Source organism: Zalophus californianus, chromosome 2, assembly GCF_009762305.2.
Source record: "Zalophus californianus isolate mZalCal1 chromosome 2, mZalCal1.pri.v2, whole genome shotgun sequence".
In the NCBI taxonomy this organism is placed as follows: Eukaryota; Metazoa; Chordata; class Mammalia; order Carnivora; family Otariidae; genus Zalophus; species Zalophus californianus.
Window position 1 is genome coordinate 76,185,361 of NC_045596.1, and position 23,530 is coordinate 76,208,890.

General features: G+C 33.6%; 1 protein-coding gene across 5 annotated transcripts in view; it reads left to right on the top strand.

Annotated features, from left to right (window-relative positions):
- GRID2 (glutamate ionotropic receptor delta type subunit 2) overlaps nt 1-23,530 on the top strand; it is a 1,431,476-nt gene that overhangs the window by 854,837 nt on the left and 553,109 nt on the right. For all 5 annotated transcript variants that reach the window (XM_027599851.1, XM_027599852.1, XM_027599850.1 and 2 more), the window contains exons 5-6: nt 5,599-5,652; nt 17,788-17,961. In XM_027599851.1, coding sequence (XP_027455652.1) covers nt 5,599-5,652; nt 17,788-17,961 — 228 coding nt within the window. The remainder of the gene's footprint in view (nt 1-5,598; nt 5,653-17,787; nt 17,962-23,530) is intronic.

A 23,530-nucleotide genomic window follows, 5' to 3' on the forward strand; every position in this document is an offset into this window, starting at 1 on the left:
ATCCATTGATCTCCTAAGAATCTACTATATGCTATAAACTTTATACACAATACATTCCCTTTTTATACTTTATTGGAGGAGAGTATAATGGTTTGTTTCGGTTTAGTTTCTTTTTTTTAATTAGAAAGGGGAAAAGGGTTAAAAGGAGAAAAGAACAAGTATCACTATTTGGCCAAAACTATTACATATGCATTTGAATTTTACATAAATGGTATTTATTTATGGTGTAAATAAATGGTATGGTATTTCAACTTTTGTTCCTGTATTTCTAATTGTTTTATGGAAAATGTTCTCTGTTAGTCACATAATCTCTCTGTAGGACTATTTTAAGAACATGACTTTAAAATTAGAAAATTCCTCGTGGTGCTTCAATAAAATTTTAGAACTTTTAGGAATGTATGGCTAAATTAACATTGATCCTAGACTACATTTCCTCAAAAGCACTAATCCCATAGGATTTATAGTGGGGAAAATTGGTTTCCCCATGGTCAGATCAATTTGGATATCCCAATTCCAAATATCTCCTGGAATTCCATAAAGCATATTAATTACAATGGAAGAGTTGGTGTTTATTGAGAGTTTGTCATTGTTGCATTTGAGCTTCACAGTGATTTTATTATGTAGGCACTAGTGTTAATCCTAGTTATAAATGAGGAAACTGAGGCTTATAGGGTTGGTAATTTCCACAAAGTCACACCATAAGAGAACGGAGACATTGACTCATTTACTTTAGAGCTCACGCTCATAGGTCTGAAGCCATATGTCCCCAAATATTATTCATATTAATATGAATTTTATGTTAATTAATTTCAATATTGATATTAACCTGCTCAGAGCTTTGAGGAGTGATGCAGTAATGACATCTATTAATTTGGTTAACCTAGCATTTCTAAATCTACTTGCTATAGAATGCTTATGAATTTTAGTAGAAGTAGTGTCCCACAGAATATAGTTCTAGAAATACTGATATAAGCTATAGACTTGGTATACATAAGGAGCCAGGAGGGGAGTAGCTCTTTAATATTTCTCTGGCCACTTATTCCCCCATAACCGTTGGGGTCCTTCCCAGGCATGTTTCCACCTGGTGATTTGGAATAGACCGGACTAAGAAGTAAACACCTGAAATCCTCGCCGCTGCGGGTGCACGGAGTGCTGGAAACTTTTGCATAAATGTGTAATATTTAGTACATCCTGCAAAGGGAACAAGTTTAATTTAGTTAAGCCACAAGGTTGAATGAAAAACAAGCATGTTGCTGTTATTGTTTAGTCAATTAAATTGTCCTCTGTGCTCCTAGGAACTGTTCCACATTTATTACCAGTGAGATACACGTTCTGGCAATTTCTTTGCTTCCGATTGTCTTATATTTAGCACATCTAAAGATTTGAGGACAAATGATGAAGACATGGTGATGAATTGTCAGGCTTTTCTAAAGATTCAGAAGTTCTAAAGTTCCTGCCAGTGACAGATGGTCTGTCCTTACTCATTGCTTGTCTTCCTGACAGGGCTTGATTTTTTTCCCCCTTTTTTGCTCAATTCCCTTAAAATAAGCTCGGCTTCTTGGGAGGCAGGGTAGTCTCATTTGTTATAACTATGTTACTTTGTATCAGTGTTGAAGCAAGTCTATATGAACATGCACCATGCTCCTTTACACGATTCATATACACATGTCTAGTGATAAGAGAGAAGCATGGGTTAAGAAGCAGAGGAGGAGCAGATTACCAAGGAAAATCCATATTTCCTTTCTGTTATTTTGATAACCAAACATACAGCAGTCCCCACTGGATAGTTTTTTCCTGCTGACTTGCCCAAGCATAATGCTGACTTAATAGCTCTGGCATAATATAATCTTTTGAGGAGTGTTTCTTATCGTTATGGTAATAAAATTTTTATTAATTTTAGGATCTTCAGTATTTCATAGCAATCTAAAATTTCTTGAAATTTTGGATTAAAAATACAATTAGTGTTTACTAATTTGCTAGACATTTATAAGAATCCACAGAATGAGAACACACAACTATAACAATGATGTGCTCAGATATAAAATAGATTCCCAGTGAAAAAAAAGGAAAAAGAATCAATCAATTGCTTAATCCCTGTCATTGACTTCAACTATGTTTACTGCTGAAAGAGGAGATGAGATACTTAGGTAAGGAAGATGGGGAAAGGAAACAATTTTCCCTCTTTGAGTTCTAATGTAACTGTGGAAATAAATATAAAGGTTAAAAATGTTCTAGGATATCTTATAGTCACTTCTTAATCTTTTATCCAGAAGTAATTCAGTCCTTTGATTAACAATGCCACTAGTCCGATATAGCATTACTGAGACTGAGGTATATCAGGTGAGAGGGGATTAATTTTACTAAAAAATAGAAAAATTATCAGATGATTTGATTTAGCTTTACAGTATCAAATTGGCTTTTGTTATCCACACAAATCGCTGTGAATTTCTTTTTTATTTAAATATGCCTCTCCTTAGAATGTTCATTATATGTTAGCTCAATGTGATAATGTGTGGAAAGCATAAACCACATTATCACTCCTTTCTATCTTTTTTTTTTAACTCTGAGGTATTTTTACTATTCTGAAGGAGATACATATATATATATATAAACACACATACTATGTACTAGTATAGGTATAGTAGTATATTTTATTTTATCTGTACAATATACCTATGTTAGTCATTTAAGTGAAAGAACTCAAAGCTTACCAGATTTCCAAAGTCTAGGCTATTGAACTGCCTGTCATCTTTTTTTGGCCCTTACTAAATCCTCCTTCCATTTATAGGTATCAGTTCCCTTTTTAACTGGTGGCTTTTTCACATCACTTACTTTTAGTAACATTCAATTATTTAAAAATCAGAGAACTCATGCCAGCTCATTGTTTATGCTTAAAGATGTTAACATAAACCTAAGGAAAGTATATTCCTCCGATGGATGGAAGCATTAACATTTCATGCACAACATAGCAATAAAAAAGTTACAAAGTTTCTTTATAACAGGGTGCTGCCTTAATACATGGATTTAAGTTGTGTGTACATATTTTGGTATGTAATTTAAAGGACAGACATATCTACCTTTTCCTTCTTAAGTACCTTTCTGGTATAATTTGTTTTCTTTCCCCAAAGAATACTGGGCTCATGAAAAAAGTCCTGAATATTCAACATTTGTGAAAAGGGCAACAAATATTGCATGGTTTTGAAACCATGCCTTTATAAAATCACAGGATTTAAAATTACTCTAATGAGCTGTTTATAAAAATTTATTAAGGTTAGAAAAAGGTACATAGCTAAGATTAATAAAAATGGATTACATTAGATAAAATAGGCTAAATTAATCTAAGAAGTATACCCAAAATGTAATGTGTCAAGAGGTTTATCTCTGGGTTAGTACAATACCACATCAGGTAGTAGGGGAGGAATAGGGTCTGTTCCAAGAACTCAAGCTCTTGTAGTAAATGATTTATTCCCTTCTCTGCAGTAATATGCTAATAATCTTTTTCCTTGTTTCAAATTTATACTATGAAATGTGTTGATACTCATGAGTGAAATTAAAGACAGGAGTGAAAGAAGATAATCTCCCTGCTGACCCTAAGCAAAGGAGGGTGGTAGAGTTATTAGAATCATGGCCTGAGGTGAGATATATGCCTTTCTCCTCTACTGAAACACAAGACTGAGCCTGTACTTCTATACTGTTTCATGCTTTTGCCTGAAAGTTTATTTCAGGTCAGAGTGCGAAAGATAAATAAGACTAATGGTCTAGACAAATTATCAGTAAGTTACCGTTGTAACCTTTACCTTCTACCTCTTTCATAAGTGCTGTTGTACAAGACAACTTTTCACTTAAAAACGTCCACGGGTTAATGAAGAGTTCTTAGAGCCCAAATGTTGCTTAATCTGTCCAAATGGTACAGATTATCAAAATGAAGACAATTTAAACTAAACTGAGTCATCTCCTAACTCTACTGCTGATATTGCTTCAGTAGTTCTTTCAGTCTATATTTTGGCTTTCATTTCTCTTTGTATTCTTGCTGTTTCCGTATTTCGGTCATGGGCTTTTATAAAAAACATATTTCTCTCTATTTTATCTGGAGAACTACTTTCAGAATCTCTGGTTTGTATTTCTTTAAATTCTTATGGAGTTCCTGCCTATTTTCCAGAACTTTTTATTGGTAATAAATTAGTGATGATTTGTCTAAGATGATTGAAGAAATATAAAATTAGAAATAAGTGCTGTCATTAATGGTATAAAGTGATTTCTAAAACTGAAAACTGCCGGAGTCATATTTTCTACATTGTTTCACATATAAATTGAAAATATATGTATTTCAAAAAATGATAATAATGATATAACTTAAAAATAAATAACATTTCTCCACTTCTATGATAATGTGTTATCTATACACTTCAGTAAATTCATAGGGACCAATGTGATACCTATTGATAGTACAAAATTTATACCAAAATTAAAAGGAAAAACAAAGATTCTGAAAGTAACTATATCCTTCCAGAAAACACTGAATCATACAAGAAATATATTTCCAATTGCATTTCTCATGATTCAGTGCATCTTTCAACAGTCATTTATCAGTTGGACAAAGAATAACCAGCAAAACACAATCACCATATTATAACAACTCCTTAATGGTTATTAGAAAGCATCTTCATTCAAAACCCAATCTTTGGGCATTATTGCTGAAAATATGAGAATAATATTTTACAAAACAGTCTCACCTATTATATGACTGTATGCCCATGGCGTGAATCATAAGAACATACCTTAAAATATGTGTAAGATTGGATAGAATGGAAAGTGATACGAAAGCTACCTTTACTACACACACACACACACACACACACACACACACACACACGTATGTGTGCCCCTAGCTTACTTTTTTAGCCCAAGAGGGATATGTTCATTTAGAATCAATTTATTCAAAGTTAGTCAGTCAAGATTGCCCCCTATGTATTGTTTGTTTTTCCTTTTGCATAAATTGTTTGTGTTTATGTAATTAGCAAGCTAAAAGCTACCGAAGTTACTCACCCATAACTTAATGCTAATATAATGTTTATTGCTTTTAGTTTTTACATTCAAATAATTTTACAATTGGATCTCCTTAGAGAACACAGCACAAAGCGTTTCAGAACACTGAGCACTTTACTCTAAGAAAATAGCAAGCATATACACAGGGAAATAGCAGAAGATAAGAATGTTAAGTTAGAGCCAGATTGTGGAGGGATATGTACTTAGATAATAGAAAGCCATCAAAGTTTATTTGGAATAGGAAATGTGATTTGAACTACACTCCCAGTTAAATCACTATGTGGTATTATTTATTTTTTTAGTTGAAAACTGTTTTTCTAGGCTTGTGATGAATTTTATTTTCAAACTTAATTAGCAAGTCTACAGTGCATCTACATGTCGAACACAAATGTTTCTATGATGTTCAGCTAACAGTTTTCCATCTTTTATTTAATAACAAAGATCTTTTTAACGTGATATGAGGGGTTTTTGCCATTTGCAAGTATATTCATTTGGTTCGGTTTGGTTTTCACTGTTAATGCTGACTGATAGCTGGTTTGTTTTCTGTTCTAGGTTGTGGAGACTAATTTGGTTGCTTTTGACTGTCACTGGATCATTATAAATGAGGTAACACCAACTAAACCTTATTGTCAACTCTGGGTCCTGTTTTCATATAGTTAGTCACAGCATTTCCTATGGCCATGGAATCCTAAGAGGAAATAGAACACAAAGTAAACTTTTAGCTTCCTGACTGGATGCTAACTAAAAATGGAATAAGGAGTTTTAAAAAATTATAAATGGCTTTGTATGAATAAAATAAATGGAGATTGTCTTCCCACTGAGTATCTTTTAGTCTTTTCCGTTGGCATACACTGACTGCTTTGGGAAATCATCTTTATACAAAGTACAGTTCTTCTTTGTAAGCAAAGTGAATTCCTCCCAGTGGAGTCCTTGTGTTCCATTTATATTTTAATGTTGTTTCTAGAACTTTTATATCCACCCTCCTTACATGAGGATTAAATAGTTCAGCATATGAATATGAATAAAGAAGAATAGATATTTTTCTTTTCATGATGAAATACAACTGTTTTAAAATCCATCAAGTTGTCAAATGCTTTATGAAAGTTTATTGATTTTTGTAAAGACAATACATAAGATTAAAAATATATTACAACTTGAGAACTCCGTGAGATAGATCGTTCGATTGGCACCTGCCAGTCGCAATCGGGAAGGACAATCAGCAGATCGGTCATGGACAAGTAATGAGATCACATGAATTTGTCCTCAACAAGACCTAGCATTCTTATCATATCTATTACTTAGGAATAAAAAGAATGTATTATTTGTCTGTTAGCTGTGTTACTATGGATATATAATGTAGTCACCCTGTGTCATTTGTACAGTAAGTATAGTAACATTTACTTTATAAGCTCCTTATAAAAAATTAAGTGAGATATTACCGAATACTCTTAACATATGCTGACAAACGACACTCAGTAAATGGTACTACAATAATGATTATATTACACTAAAGTTCACAGATCAGTTTCTTACATGTTAATGTGTTGAATACTAAACATTATGCTATGAAGCATTGAGGGAATGAGGTTCATAGAGGGTAAAGGATTTTACACAGAAAAATAAAAATGATTCAAAGTTTCAAGTTGTGTCTTCTACACATTGGTAGAATTTTAGCACCATTCTTTTTTTTTAGGAATAATTAATATTCTATCATATTAGTTTTAGGTGTGTAACACAAAGATTATATGTATATACATGTGTATATATATATGTACATATATATATATATATATATATATATATGCACTTAAAGGTGATCACCACAATTAGGTACCATATGTAGCCATACAAAGTTAGTCTTTTTTTCTTGTGAAGAGAACTTTTAAGATATATTCTCTTAGCAGCTTTCAAATATGCGATATATTACTGACTGTAGTCACCATGCTGTATATTACATCCCCATAATTTATTTTATAACTACAAGTTTGTTGTGTTTCTTAATCCCTTTCACCCATTTCCCCCGTCTAATCCTCCTCCCTCTGGCACCCACCGATATATTCTCTGCATCTATTAGTTTTGCTTGGTTTTGTTTGTTCATTTCTTTTGTTTTTAAGATTCCACATGTAAGTGAAATCGTCACGCATTTGTCTTTCTCTGTCTGACTTATTTCACTTAGTGTAATACCCTTACAATTTATTCATGTTGTTGTGAATGGCAAGATTTCATTTCCTTTTAAAACTGAGTGGTATTCCATTCTGTGTGTACGTGTGTCCATTTCTTAACTGATGGATACTTAGGTTGCTTCTATATTTTGGCTACTGTACATAATGCTGCAACAAAATGGGGGTTCTTATACCTTTTTGGATTAGTGTTCTTATTTTCTTTGAATAAATACCCAAAAATGGAATTGCTGGATCATATGCATTTTTTTTTAAATTTTTTGAGGAAACACCATACTGTTTTCCATAGAGGCTGTACCAATATATATTCCTACCACCACTGCACAAAGTTTCCCTTTCCTCCACATCCTCCCCAACACTTATTATTTCTTATCTTTTTGGTAATATCCATTCTATCAGGTGTGAAGTGCTCTCTCATTGTGATTTTGATTTGCATTTCACTGATTATTAGTGATATTGAGCATCTTTTTGTGTGCTTGTTGGCCATCTGTATGTCTGCTGTGGAAAAATGTTTGTTTAGATCCTCTGCCCATTTTTAGATTAGTTTTTGCTATTGAGATGTATGAGTTCTTTATATATTTTGGGTTTTTTGTTTTTAAGATTCATTTATTTACTTTAAAGAGAGAGAGGGAGCCAAGTGGGGAGAGGGGCAGAGGGAGAGAATCTTCAAGCCGACTCCTCACTGAGTGCAGAGACTGACATAGGGCTCCATCTCATGACCCATGAGATCATGACCTGGGCTGAAAGCAAGAGGCTGACACTTAACTGACTGAGCCACCCAGGCACCCCTCTTTACATATTTTAGATATTAACCCCTTATCAGATATATGATTTGCAAATACCTCCTCCTATTCAAAAGGTTACTTTTTCATTTTGTTGATGGTTTCCTTCACTGTGCAGAAGTTTTGTTTGTTTTGTTTTTAGTTTGAGGTAGTCCCAACTTGTTTATTTTTTGCTTTTGTTGCCCTAGCTTTTGGAGTCAAATCCAAAAAGTCGTGACCAAGACTTATGTCTAAAAGCTTTCCACCTTGTTTTCTTATAGGAGCTTTATGGTTTCAGGTCTTACATTCAAATCTTTAATCCATTTGAAGTTAATTCTTGTGCATGGTCTAACATTCTAATTTCATTCTTTTGTGTAGCTGTCCGGTTTTCCCAACACCATTTATTCTGGACTGTCTTTCCTATTGTATATTCTTGGTTCTTTTGTTCTAAATTAATTGACTGAACATAAATACATGGGTTTCTTTCTGGGCTATATGTTGTGTTCCATTGATCTATGTGCCTGTGTTTATGTCAGTACCATACTATTTTGATTACTATAGCTTTGTAATATAGTTTGAAATCAGAGAGTATGATGCCTCCAGGTTTGTTCTTCTTTCTCAGGGTTGCTTTGGCTATTCAGGATCCTTTGTGTTTCCATACAAATCTTAGGATTGTTTGTTCTATTTATGTGAAAATGCCATTGGAATTTTGGTAGGGATTACAAGGATTCTGTAGATTGCCTTGGGTAATATGGACATTTTAACAATATTATTTCTTCCAATCCATCAACATGAATTATATTTTCATTTACTTGTGCCTTCTTCAATTTATGTTGTCCATGTCTTAGAGTTTGCAGTATAAAAGTCTTTCACTTCCTCGGTTAAATTTGTTTCTCAGTATTTCATTCTTTTTAAACAGTTGTGAGTGGGATTGTTTTCTTAATTTCTCCTTCCGTTTTTGCTGCAACCCATAGATTTTGGTATGTTACAGTTCCATTTTCATTTGTTCATTCCCTTACATGTCACAAGTTCTTTTTCTCTGTCTTTTACGATTCTCTTCTTATCTTTAAGTTTTGAAATTTAATTATAAGGTATCTTGATATGGCTGTTTTTGGGGTCCTCTTATTTGGAACTCTCTGGACTAACTGGACCTGGATGTCTGTTTCCTTCCCCAGGTTAGGGAAGTTTTCAGCCATTATTTCTTCAAATAAGTTTTTCAGTCCCTTTCTCACTCTGTTCTCCTTTTGGGACTTCCATGATGCAAATTTTATTCTGTTTGATGTTGTTTTATAGCTTCCTTAAGCTATCTTTGGTTTTTTATTTGTTTTCTTTTTGCTGCTCTGACTGGATGAGTTCTACTGCCTTGTCTTCAAGATAACTGATCCTTTCTTCTGCTTCATCTAGTCTGCTGTTGAACCTTTCTAGTGTATTCTTCGGTTGAATTATTGTATTCTTCAGCTCTATGACTTCTGTTGGTATTTTCTTATATTTTCTATCTCTCTTTGAAGTTCTCACTATTTTTATTCATCTTCTTCGGAGTTTGGTGAGCATCTTTATGACCATTATTTTGAACTCTTTATCAAGTAAATTAAATATCTCTGTTTCATTAAGGTTTTTTTCCTGAGGTTTTATGGTATTCTTTTGTTTGGAACATATTCCTTTGTTTCTTCATTTTGCTTGGCTATGTTTGTACTATATATTGGGAAAAATAGCTTTCTCCCCAGTCCTGAATGAGTGGCTTTGTGTAGAAGATGAACCTTCATTCAATCCTTGCCCTAGCTCTTGGTTGTCTCTGAAACCTCTGTGATTGCCTAAGAAATGTGATTTATTCTTGATCAGTCCCAATTGTTGAAATTGTGCCAACCCTGCCATTGTTCCAAAGGGAAGGATCTCAGTTAACACCTAGTTTCATGCTGATTGGAAGCTCAGGCACCAATTTTTAAAGGATGCAAATATATATTGTAAACCCTGTTGGCCTCCAGACAAGTCCATGTAAAGGTGCTCCCTTGCTGACTTGTAAAAATTGGGGTTCCAGACAAGTGTATAAACTCCTTTCTTAAAGGTACTGGCAAGCTGTAGTGAGGCAAGGGAGAGCACAAAGATGGCAACCTCTGGCCTATGTAGCCTCTGGATATATAGCAATCTTGAAGCCTGCCCCTCTGGCTGAAATTCCAGGACAAGTAAAATAGGTTTTCTTCAGAGGAAGATGTAGATGTTTCAGTCTGCTTTCTGTGCTATGGCCTGGGGATGGTAGCCTGCCAAGAACTGTCTCTCTGATTATTTCAATCCCATGGGGCCCAGAAATGCAAGCCGCTCTGGACCCCTGAGCCAACTGCTCAAGGGATGTCTTGTGTGTGGACTATGTGTGTTTGCTGGTTTTAACAGGGCCACGGGATAGTGTGAGGCAAGGGCATGCCTGCTGGCTTTAGCGGGACCACAGGAGAGTGCAGGGCTGGGCCACATCTGCCAGCACTAGCAAGGTAGAGTGACAGTGCAAACATGATGCCCAACAGCACCTTCATCCCCAGAGAGAGGCCAACAGGTCCCTGCCCCTCTGGCAGATGCATTAAGATTAGCAGATGAATTTCTTTCTTATATGCTCTAGGTGGGTTTCCAACTGCTGCTTTTGCACTGGGTCCTGAGGTGAATGAGTCTGTGTGTAAGCTCTTTAAAAATGGAACCTCAGTTCCCTATAGCTCTTTGGGTGTCCTAGATGTAAGCCCCATTGGTTTTAAAAGCCAGACACTTTGAGGGCTTATCTCTCCACTGTAGGTCCTAAGGTTTGGGATGCTAAAGCTGGGACGTACACCCCGTGCTTCTCAGGGAGAAGCTCTGTATTTGTGAAATCCCTCTCAACTGTGTGTCACCATGCTGGGGGTGGGCTTTTTGACAAGACCATGTCTCTGCCTCTCCTACCCATCTTGATGTGACTCTTTAATTTTTTGTTGTGGAGGAACTGCTCAGCTGATTTCCAGTACTTTTTAAGAAGAAATTATTCCATATGCAGCTGTTGATTCAGTGTGTCCGAGTGTGAAGGTGAATTCAGGATATTCCTATACAACCTATTTATTTATTTATTTAAACTTAATTGATGTACAATATTGCATTAGTTTCAGGTGTGTGATATAGTGACTCAACAAGTATTATGCTCACCACAGGTTTAGCTATCTTTTGTCATCATACAACACTATTATAATATCATTGACTATATTTCTTATGATGTGCCTTTCAATCCTGTGACTTATTCATCCCATAGCTAGAAAACTGCGTCTTCTTCTCCCCTTCACCCGTTTTGTCCATCTTCCTAACCCCCATCCCTCTGGCAACCATCAGTTTGTTCTCTATAGGTTTGATACTGCCTTTGTTTGTTTATTCATTTGGTGTTTGTTTTGTTTTGTTTTTAGATTCCAAATATGAATGAAATTATATGGCCTTTCTCAGTCCAACACATTTCACTTAGCATAATACCCTCTAGGTCCATCTGTGTTGTTGCAGATAGCACAATCCCATTCTTTTTTATGACTGCGTACTAGTACTATTCGTGTGTGTGTGTGTGTGTATGTGTGTGTATCCATTTATCTATCAGTGGACACTTAGATTGATTCTGTATCTTGCCCATGCCACCATCTTGACCTTTCTCTGATGATTTTTTCCAGTTCAGCGTAAAGACACAAAACATCTTGCAAGCCTGTTTTGGGCCTGCCCAACTTGAGGGCTACATGATTTGTTGCTGTATTTCTCATGTCAGGTTAAGACGTATTTTTCTGAGATCCCCACAGATGATAATATGTATGTGTGTGAGATCTGCTTTCTTTTTTTTAATTATTATTTCTTATTAACATATAATGTATTTTTTGTTTCAGGGGTACAGATTTGCTTTCTAATAAAGTTTTGATACTTTCTAATTTTCTAATAGCTCTCATTTTTCTATCTACAATGACTAACATCAGGAGACAGAGAAGGGAAAGGGAAATCTTAGTAAATTTCAGGATAACTTTTCAAATTGGTTGTTTTAATTTGTATTTTTCAGCATGGAATCTATCAGTCAAGTAAATTAAACAGTTTGCCAAATGTTACACAACCATTAAGTGGTGATAAAGGGTTTAAAACATTTTTTTTCCAGTCTAAACTTTTTTTGGATAATTCTCCTTATGGATTTTTTTAAAAATTTCTGCTGCCTCAATTTTAATCTTATGGGAATGATTTATCCCATTAATTTTTGTCCTTAGGTTAATTATTTTCTAGATTACTATTCTTTGAAATAAAAATTCCTCTTAGTTTTTTTCATTTTTATCTTACACCCAACTTATGATGGGGAAGAGACCACACAGATTTCCTGGTAAAAAAAAGCTGGAGTCATTTTACTTGTTTGTATCAATAGAGCTAACAAGGAAAAAGTGATTTATTGCCTCCTTAGAGAAATAGATTAATTAAACGAGTTAATACTTAGAATTATTAAATGAAAATGTCCATTCCCTTCTATTCTTTGATAATATTACAAAAGGGACCCCTGGATTACTTTTTTTTCCATATCCAATTTAACTTCTAACAACATGCCTGAATCTTAAAAATGTGAACCCAGGTAAAGCTCCTGGAACACCAGCAGTCATCTGTCTACTGCTTGTGTGTCTATTTGTGCTGTGGGAGAAATCACTCCTTCATATCATACAGAGGAAGTCTGAGGAGACTAGAGTGTATTTCACTAGTGATGAATATTCAGGAAATAATAACAGCACTTTCTATTTTAGTATAGATTTCATAAACATTAAGAGTCTTTTTAAGCTTACAATTAAATTTCTTTCATAAAATATTAGAAGGAAAATGTTGTCTTTAAATGGATGTTCAATAATTTGGGCCACTATTTTGCAAATAAAACATCCACACAAACAAAGCGATCTAACCAGCAAATAACTCCCTGTTAGAAGTATAGAAGACCACAATTCTTTTTTACCTTCTTCACACTTGGATTTTCTACTGTAATAGTTATAACTATTTATAACTTTGCCTTTACCATTCCTGAAACCCTTGTGTCCTTTTTACATGCAGCCCTTCTTACTAGTCCTTGAGCAGAGCTGTCATTTCTTTTGGGCAAGTCAATACCACCTAGCTTCTGAAAAATCTGATGTTCACAGTCCACAGTTTATATTTGTTATTATTTTTATCCAGACTAGGTTCAAACATGTTTTCTGTATTTTCATTCCTAAGAAAAATCATCACCATCCATATATCTGCAGCCAACATTCTTCTAAATGATTCCATTTGGTTACCTCATTTTCTCTGAAATATGCCTTTGGAAACTTGACTCTCACTACTTTTACTTCATTTATGAGTTGTTTATACAAATTTATAATGAATGAATCAAATTTATCCTAGTTTCCATAAAAGAAGAAACATAGATTTCTCAAATTTGCTAGGAAGTTAACAAACTCTAAAAGTAGTGACAACAACGGCAAAAATCTAACAATATGCAAATGCCCATTTGACTGAACACGGAAAACCTAAATCTGTCTAGTTTGGTTTGCGTAGCTACTATTTTGTTGCTAATTTTAGAATGGGTTGCAAACATTTATTTAATCTATTGCACCAATAGTTTTTTAGAAAGGTACTATAAATCAAAGTTGGCATTGTGCATCATGATACAAATTGATGTACAAACTTGAAAACAATATATTTTTTTTCATTTGCATTAAGTGTGCTATAATAATGAGAGGCTGTGCTAGCTCATATGGTGTAATCAATCATATGTTAGTAGCTGGTAATGGTATTTATCTTCTCCCTGCAATCAGTGAATCCAGCTCAGAACAACCTTTCCATATAAGTATTGTCATGCCCTCAGGGTCGTGAAGCAGATGGCCTAGCACTTTATTTAAGTTTTACAAAAGTTAGAAATTTGGATAGAAAAATATGCACTGTTTAGAGATGCAAGAAGCATCATGCTCTAAGCACCCTCTATTCTCTGATAATACTCAATGGTGCCCTGACTTCTTGTTTGAATAATTTAAGTTGATCGCTACAATTGAGTATTGCAGTTAAGGAGAAGGTGTTTAGATTAAAAAAGCCTATATATGTAAAGGATGTTGTTCATTTTTCCTAGTTTAGTGATTAATTGAACTGCTCACTACTAGTCTCTCAAGCAGAAAGTTGCCATTCTGCAGCACTTCCTGCTGGTATATAGCCTACAGTTGGTTTTGTTCCATATTTCAACATTATGTTTGTGTAATTATTTCACATTAATGTTAAATTTTGTGGAAGCATCAAAGGATCATCATTGCTAAAGCATGAAGAATATAAACATTAGCAAAAACAACGAAAAGCATAATCTTTTCAAACTATGCCACATAGTACACTGCTTAATGGCATTACTAAAATCTGGTTTATTTGATAGTGTTGAAGTTATGAAAGCATCCCAGTTTCTACACTTAAAATTTCAGGTATCTATCTTTAGAAGATAGTTTGGTGAAGTCCTGCCATTCATTCATTTATTCACTCAATTTTTAAATTTATCAACATTTAGTGAATACCTACTATGAGACAGAAACTTTGTTAGATGCTAAATGATTTTAAAAAAGAAAAAAAAAGGGAAAAGAAGGGAGGGTCTCTTCTCCAAAAGAGTTTATGCAGTATAGATTGGCATCTGATCTAATGGATTTTGAGAGTCTTTCCTTTCCTGGAATTTATTAATTTAAACCTAAGCTGATACACTACAAAAATTTGGGAGCGATTCAGTTCTCCTAAAAGATTTGTTCTGCGAAGTGGCTGTTTCTTGATGGAGTTCTGTCCCTGCTAGGTATTTTAGCTTTACTCTTCCTTCTCTCTTACCCATTTCAGGGTTCACCTACTAAACTATTACAACAAAGTGAATAGAAATATTTTCTTGACTTTTTTGACTTGATTATTAGTAATTTATTGTTATTATTAAGTTTTTTTTGAAAAAACAAAAGACTGTATGCCTTACTCCTAAGGAGGTATAGCGAAAAGTTAGATACAATAAAACATATTTTTTAAATTTTTATTGCATTATTAATTCTTATTTCAGAAATATACTCATTCATATAAAGACTACAGAAAGGGCAAACAATTTTGTTATTTAGCCTCTTTAAATTCTTTAAAACTCAGAAAATTTCTGTATAACTTCATAGAGATTAGCATAATTCGGTGGTACTGGAGGCTTGGAAGAGTGAGTGTTTGAACTGGTTCTGTATATGGTCATTTTTAAAAATCTGATGGTTTGCACATTTTTTAAAGTTTGGAGTCTTAGAACAATGTAGATTCTAATAGATTATATAATAGTTTCATATTTTATTATAGAAGTTTATGGATTTTTTTCATTTAAAAGGGTATCTTAACAGATTAGGCATTCATTTGACTTTCAGTGTTTACATAACATTGCATCTGTCACTCTTGAAATGCACCTTTTGAAATGCAGAAGTAAAGTTCTGTAAATATAAAATAGCTGCCTAATCAAGTTTTCATTTCACTATCAAACTATTTTTGAGATCAGGTGTCAAAACTAAAACTGCAAGTGAATTTTTTGAGACAGACTGTCTGTTAACTTCATTCAGAATGGCAGATTCTTTCCTCCCAGAAAATTACTTCCTTTTCCCTTCCCCAAATAATAATAGACAAAATATATTCAATTTAAACTGACATTTCCTCAGATATAGTTTAGTCACTTAGACACCTGAGAACTTCAGCTTTCAAAACCTGTAAAAGTAACCATCCCTTTTTGTGGGCTTGAAAATAGTCCACTTAAAGACTTTAGCTCATGATAGATTACTTTATTATTCCTTATAGAATCATCAGGGTGTTAAATACTAGAAAAATATATCTTTAGAGTTTTAATTTCTATCATTCGTAAATATTAATCTAAATATTTCCCATAAGGAAATGTGGATTTCTTGTATAATTACTTTAAAGAGTGTTTCTTTTGATGACATTTATAAATTCATACCATGAATAAAGAATATTTTGAATGAAGACCTTGGAATTTCTCTGGTTCTTTATTTATAAAGTAAGAACCACAGTATCTGAATCAGAATGCAGTTTTTAGTAGAAAAGGAGACAATAGGTGAAGTGCTTAATATTTTATCAAATATGTAGTAGAGAGTTAATGTAAGTTTTTGTACTAACATGCTGATTTGTAGTTCATCAAGGGTGGGGCAGGTAGTAATGGTACTCTTTGACAAAATGTTGCTATATCAGTATCACTAAAGAGAAAAAGACCACGTATATAACAAAAATTAGTTAACATTATGAAAAAAGTGGTAGAATCTCTCACTGCCTTTTAAATAAAAATTCCCATCTGCACAACATGGAATTAAAAAAAAAAGTAAAAACACTAAAAAGCAATATTAATTACTTTTAAAAGATTTCTGGTTAAATTTCAGGCTTAAAATGGAGTTGAGGAGACATTGTTTAGTTCTGCTTTGTGAGTAGATAAAAGGGAATTAAAAAGTGACCTGCTTTTTGCCAGATAGTGTTTCTGATGGCTAGTGAAAGGATGTAGACTAAAGGAAAAAGATGGCATTTTAAATGAGAAAAATCATTTTTTATGGTACATTAAGGATTAATTGACCAGAAATCCAGGATGTTATACTGGATACAGCTGATGGCAGGTATTGTTTTATTTTCAGAAAATCTCAATTCTGTAAAGATAAAAAATAATGAATTTTAAAACTAATATATGCTTTAAATAAGAATAATATGTAATTAATCTAGAAAGGAAAAGAAGACAATTTACACCTGTAAATAGTCTTTTTCTTTTTCATTATTCTGTAATAATTCTTCAAATCAAAACTGAGAAATGCTCACTGCAGTCCAAAATTTATCTTGTGTCAAATCTTTTATTTCTGCTGCTATAAGAATCTTCTGAAACCAATGATATGTAATTGCGAAGGCTTCGTTGGTTTAAAACATTCCAAATGGACAATATGAAGCACAAACTTCTTTAGTAAAGACTGTCTTAAAACTAAAATTTATTCTGATCACTTCTATTCTGACTGATTCCAGTTAGAACAGATGTTATATTATAAAAATATTATTTCATTTTTATTACTTCTACATCCATGATTGAGCCAAGTCTTAAAATTTAAGTCTGGATTTGGGAGGTGGGAGGAAAAGGAAATAGAAAATATGTTCTTTGAGTTTGACAAATACTCACATGTAAGATAACATCAATTTGGATAAAGAACATTGTTTTTTTTTTTTTCATTCATCTGTCCTGGTTCACATTGTATAATAAAGGATGTTTCATCTTTATGAACACTTTGTTTAATCTGTTCTTGACCAAGAGAAATGTATGAGTTAGTGCCAGTTCTAAGAAATAAGTGGGAAATATTTTTTTAAATGTCATCTTGCTTTCTTTACATGCTTTATTTAAAAACCCCATTTTTCATTGCTAAGAACAATATATATATTCCTCTTACATTGCAACTATCTTCTGGGTACCTTGAAATCCACTTATTTTATGATCTTTTTCAATGTTTAGACAAATATTTTTCTAAAATGTTCAACATAATACATTAGAAAATTACTATAAATAAGGTGCATTTAAGGCAATTGCTCCATTTAGAATTATTTAGGCATTAATGTATATCATTTAAAGCACAAACAACACTTACAAATGAGTTGATCATTTTAATGAACATGTATTGTTTTCATTTGGATGTGTCCTAAGCACTCAGCAAATGCATTACAGTAACGAATTCCTTAGCATTTACAAATAACTCATTAATAGTTGTGTGTTTCTGTTACCATATTAAAGCATTTCTAATTCTTCCATTTCTTATCTTATCTTATAGGAAATAAACGATGTGGATGTTCAGGAACTTGTAAGAAGGTCAATTGGAAGGTTAACAATCATCCGGCAGACATTTCCAGTCCCCCAGAACATAAGTCAGCGATGTTTCCGTGGCAACCATCGAATATCTTCAACATTGTGTGATCCAAAGGATCCATTTGCTCAGAATATGGAGGTATATTCTAAATGCTACAGTATTTATCTCGAGGTGCTTCACTGACCAATTTTAGAGAGGGCTTTTTGAGTTGTATTAGATTTAGAATGATACATGTTTGCATGTTCTGAACTATTCTCTTCCTCTAGAAATTTAGTAAGTCTGATGCAGGAGTGCTAAGAATTTGTGTCTTTGATCTTTTTGACCTCATTATAACAAAGTATATACTCATTTAATAAAAATATAATAATCAAAGTTTATTTCCTTTTCAGCAAGTAGATCTATAGCATTTACCATGGTAGAATTTGTGATTGACATTCCTTAATGCTGAATTCCAAATTATTAAATTTGCTTGACTTTTCTGGCATAACAAGGACACAGACATTTATTCTTCTTTTAAAGATTAGTCTCCAGTTTGAAGATATTCATCAAAAAACTACTTAGAAATGCAAAAGGTATATATAGTCCTATCCAAATCAGATGGAATATAATTGAAACCTTTGCTATTCAGAATACAACAAAGAACTTGAAAGTAAACGAATAAAATCTCTGAGCAGCAAAATAGAAGACATCCAATCCCTGCAATTTACTCATAAGGATGTCCTTTAAATACTCACCTGGAGCCTATTTTCTTTTTTCTTGAGGAACATGTTATCAGATTCTGTTTTATTTAGTTTTATTTCCTTTGCACTGGAAATCTCAATATGTCAGGTTGAATGGGGTGTTACCAAGGCAGGCACATCGACAACAGTCAGAAGCCATAAGGAGCACTTTCTAGCAGGCAAAAGACAGGAAAAAATAAATTAATCAGATATACTAATTCAAATATCCTGTCAATGTAGGACTTTTCCTATAAAAACAACTCTGTCATAAAACAACTCCTAAGGGTATGATCGTATACTGCTAGCATATTAGTATTTAAACAATAACTCAGATGGCAACAGAGATTAAAGTAATAGTCAATTTCAGAAGTCGGAAAAATATGTATTTTAGAAAACTATTCCTTCAAAATGTTTAATATCAAAAATGCTCTAGTGCTTAGAGATGCTCAGTTTGAACAGTTTGGAAATAAAACCCTATAAGAACTAGTTCATCCCCAATAATACTGGATAAATCCCCAATAAATAAATACTGGACATTTTGTAAAACGACTTCTTCCTTTGAAAGACATCTCCACATTTTCCCTATCTTTAGTCAGCTTTGGATTTTTATTTTTAGATGAATTACTATTTATCCAACCACTTCTTCATACTTGTTACCATTGTAAGGAGCAGCATCTATTTACCAGGACCATTGCCCACAGAACTTTGTGTTCCCTACTAGGCTTTAGGCTCTTTGAGACTAGGTCTCCTCCAGGATCTGGTATCATAACATCCCTTGAAGTACACGTCTGCTTGTTTCCTCCATCACACCTACCACATGGCTTTGCTTCTTCATGAATATTTATGGCTTTGAATGTAATTAAGGAGAAGGCAATGGTTAAAGTAAGCCACTCTGAAGCCTAAACAAGGCCTGTTTAAATTTTAATGCCAGTCTTATGTGCTTATAATGACCCATCTTTTCATATTAATTGGTCATGAGCCTGATTGATACGAAAATAATAGAATTCTAAATGGAGAAAATGGAAGAATTTTGATTAAGAAAATTTTGAAATAGTAAAGGCCATTCCTGTGAAAGGAAGTAGCAGGAAATGTACAAATTGGGAAAGCAGAAAGTAACAACACAGTATTTTAAAGCACATTCACCTAAAAGCATAATTCTTCTGGTTCAGTTAATGAGTACCTTGAAATCAGGGAACAAATGTTTTCCTCCTCCCTTCCTCCCTCCCTCCCTCTCTTTTTCTTTCTTTTTCTTTCTTTCCTTCCTTCCTTTCTTTCTTCCTTTCTTTTTCTTTCTTTCTTTCTTTTTCTTTCTTTCCTTCCTTCCTTCCTTTCTTTCTTTTTTTCTTTCTTTCTTTCTTCCTTTCTTTCTTTCTTTCTTCCTTCCTTCCTTCCTTCCTTCCTTCCTTCCTTCCTTCCTTCCTTCCTTCCTTTCTTTCTTTCTTTCTTTCTTTCTTTCTTTCTTTCTTTCTTTCTTTCTTTCTTTCTTTCTTTCTTCTTTCTTCCTTCCTTCCTTTCTTCCTTTCTTCCTTTCTTCCTTTCTTCCTTCCTTCCTTCCTTTCTTTCTTTCTTTTTCTCTTCATATCCCCAGGCCTATATAATGAGTTAAGACTGTACAGGAAACACCACGCCTTTTATCCCACACCTTCATCTTCCTCCCATCAAACCCACAGATGGAATAAGAAAATTACTTTTTCTTTGAGGATTTATTACACAGTAACTTGCTTATTATACATAATCGATTTTGACAAAATATTTACTATATAAAAGAAAAACTGAAAGAAATTTTATATGTGGAGATTTATATAATTAAGAATCTAAATGCAGGGCTTTTGAATTTAAGATGTTCCACTAAAAGCAGAGCATTTGATATAGAGGCTTCCCTTGGTGAAAATTTTATCTCACTGAAGTTAGAGGAAGCAACAAGAAAAATATGTTTTAAAAATTTGGGAGTAGGGGATTCCTTCAGAGAAGTAACCTTCAACTTGGAGACCATAAAAAAAAATTGCAGGTAAATAGGATAACAGACAGATTTTTATCTTATCAGCAAGGTATATTAAAAATAACTCAGAAAAAGTAAAAGTATGAAAGTATGACTCAAGTGAGCTCTAAAAATAGAGACCCAACTATTAAATAGAAACCCAAACTATAAAATCACAATAATCAGTACAACAGGGGAGAAGAGGGTACAGGTAAGCCTCAGTAGAGGTCTCTGGGCTTTACTTAATTTAATGTACAGAGAAAGAGAAGATTTAGAAAGAACAAAAAACAAGTTTTCCAAATCTTTAAATTAGTGCCAGAAAGACTAAAATCAAGGGTGAGTTGAAGTTGCAAAATAAATGTTAAAGAAAACTTTTAGCTCTAGAAACAAAGTTTTTACAATATATGAAACAAGAAAAAAGTGAGCCATTCACTGCTTGGTGAAACTAATGTTAATCTGGCTGCTAATGGAGAGAAAAGAGAAAAGTTCATTTTTTTTTTTTTTGCTTCTGTTGTCTCCATCTAAGAAAAATTGTCTTCAAATTGGAAAAATTAAAGTTATTTTTAAAAAGCAGACCACTCATTTATAAGGATCAGAGTTTGGAGATGGTAAGAGTATGCCTTACTGCATTAAAATGAGGTCAAATAATTGTTTTAGAATAGTAAATAAAGCAGTAGATATGATCACAATATTATAAGTAGAAATACTAGAAATATACTTGGGAAGAAGACCCACGTACATGACGTTGGTATATTGTTCCAAGTTTCAAAGGGAAGAAAAAAGATTCTGACAGAGTTTAATACACTAAAAGTTGATATTTGGATAAACTGTAGAGTGTATTATTAAATACATGATTTGGGATACTTCAGATATGACAATAGGACTCCTTAAAAGCAAGCACTACCAAACTAAATCCTGTTTACTAATTTTTTAAATTGAGAGAATGTTATAAACCTATTTATTGCATATTGATTTTTAGGTAGTGTTTGACCAATTTTCTCGTAGAATCCTTATAGGAAGGCATTAAAAAGTCTAGCTAGGCTGATGTCACACAAATATTTCAATAAAGGACTCCTAAGGATAGAAGGTGGTAGTAAACATTCTGTTTTCCGATTAAAAAAAAGAAGAAGAGGAAAAAGAAAAAAGTTCAAATATATGAAAGTCTCATTATCTTAAAAGTTATAACTTATGAGTTTCTTTAAAATTAAAAGTAATATTTCAAATAATTTGCCACTTTGTTTATTCTTCAAATCTTTGAGCAAATTTGATATGCCTAGAACATGGCTTAGATATATTTTGTAACTGTGGTTACTTCTAATATCCGTAACTTCTTTTACCTTCAACTTGGGAATTATGGAACTAAAAGAATATTCAACCATAATGATAATAAATATTCTACTCTTGAAGTGCAAGAAACTCTCTATGGTCATCCAAATATAGTATTCTTGGACCTTACATTTTCAAATATTAACCATTACACAAATAAAAGTGAATAATGGTGCCTATCAGATTTGTAAATGACACAAAGCCAGGAGAGAAAGCTTATGCTGTGTTATATAATCAAGGTCCAAATTATTAATATTCACTGACTAATAATAAACCTAAAAGTTGAAATTTCAAAGAGATAAAGGATAGGTTCAAAATCATTACAGGAACTCTGGGTGGATAAGACCTGGTCTGACAGCTGTTTAAAGTTATTCAGATGAAGGCAAATTTTGTTTGAACCTTGCACAAGTCCTATTTGCTCTAAACCATTTTAATGTAATCTTGGTCTCCTTAGCAGAGCATTTTGCTAAGATCAAGAGAGATAGCCCCTTATACTACTCTGTCCTAGTCAGATCACATCTGCAATAATGTGTTGGTTATGAGTTCTAAACTCTGAACAGAAACATCAAAAAATAAGAGAAGGACAGAAGAAAAATGCTGAGATGATGAGCAGCCTAGAAATTATACCAAATGATGAACAATTGAAGGAAAGAGGATGTTTCAGGGCAAGTGATGGATGCTGTCAAATATTAGAAGGTTGTCTTTTTTTTTCTTTCATTTTTTAATTTTTTAAAATTTTGTTATGTTATGTTAATCACCATACATTACATCATTAGTTTTTGATGTAGTGTTCCATGATTCATTGTTTGCGTATAACACCCAGTGCTCCATGCAGAACGTGCCCTCTTTAATACCCATCACCAGGCTAACCCATCACCCCACCCCCCTCCTTTCTGGAACCCTCAGTTTGTTTCTCAGAGTCCATAGTCTCTCGTGGAAGGTTGTCTTATAAAGGAGGTGGGTGCTGGGGGCTCAGTTAAGTCAGAAAACAAGTGTAGCGACAGTAAGATAGAAATGATTGGTCAGATGGTGGGGAAATTGGAGTTTAAGATGTTAGAGGAGATATGTGTTTGCATCCAGTAAATAGTCACTTGTGTTGGTTGTGGCCAGAATAGAAGTCAAAATCATCTCAGTAGAAATTGCAATGACGTTTTCTTTAAATGCAGGGAGATAGTTGAGAATCACTGTGAGAAGGGGAGTCAAAGACCTCATGAATATAGAGTGACCAAGAGACCAGTAGGTGATGGCAGAATAGGACTGTAGCATAGGAAAGAGCATGAACCTGCAAACAGGATAGGCACTTCCCTGAGAAAGAAGTAATAGAAGGGGTAATAGAAATCTCAGAGAATGTCATCACCCCCCTTTCGATTCCATAGTTTGGAAGGTGGGAATGAGAGGCAGTCATTTGTCGAAAACACCTGTCATACATCAAGGACAAGGCACTCACCCTTAGGAGCAGCACGGATGCTCAAGGTAATGCCTCAGAGTTTGCAAAAGACACTGTGCCATGGCAGGATCAAGATTTGGATGGAACGCAATTTGCCAGGTTTCTCACATCTTGACTTCTGTCAGATATACCTGATATTAAACCTGACTTTCTTTTCTTTTGTCTTCTTTTATTTGACAACTATTTATCAAAAACCAAATGTATGCTAGGCTCTAGGCTAAGCCAGGAGGAAATAAA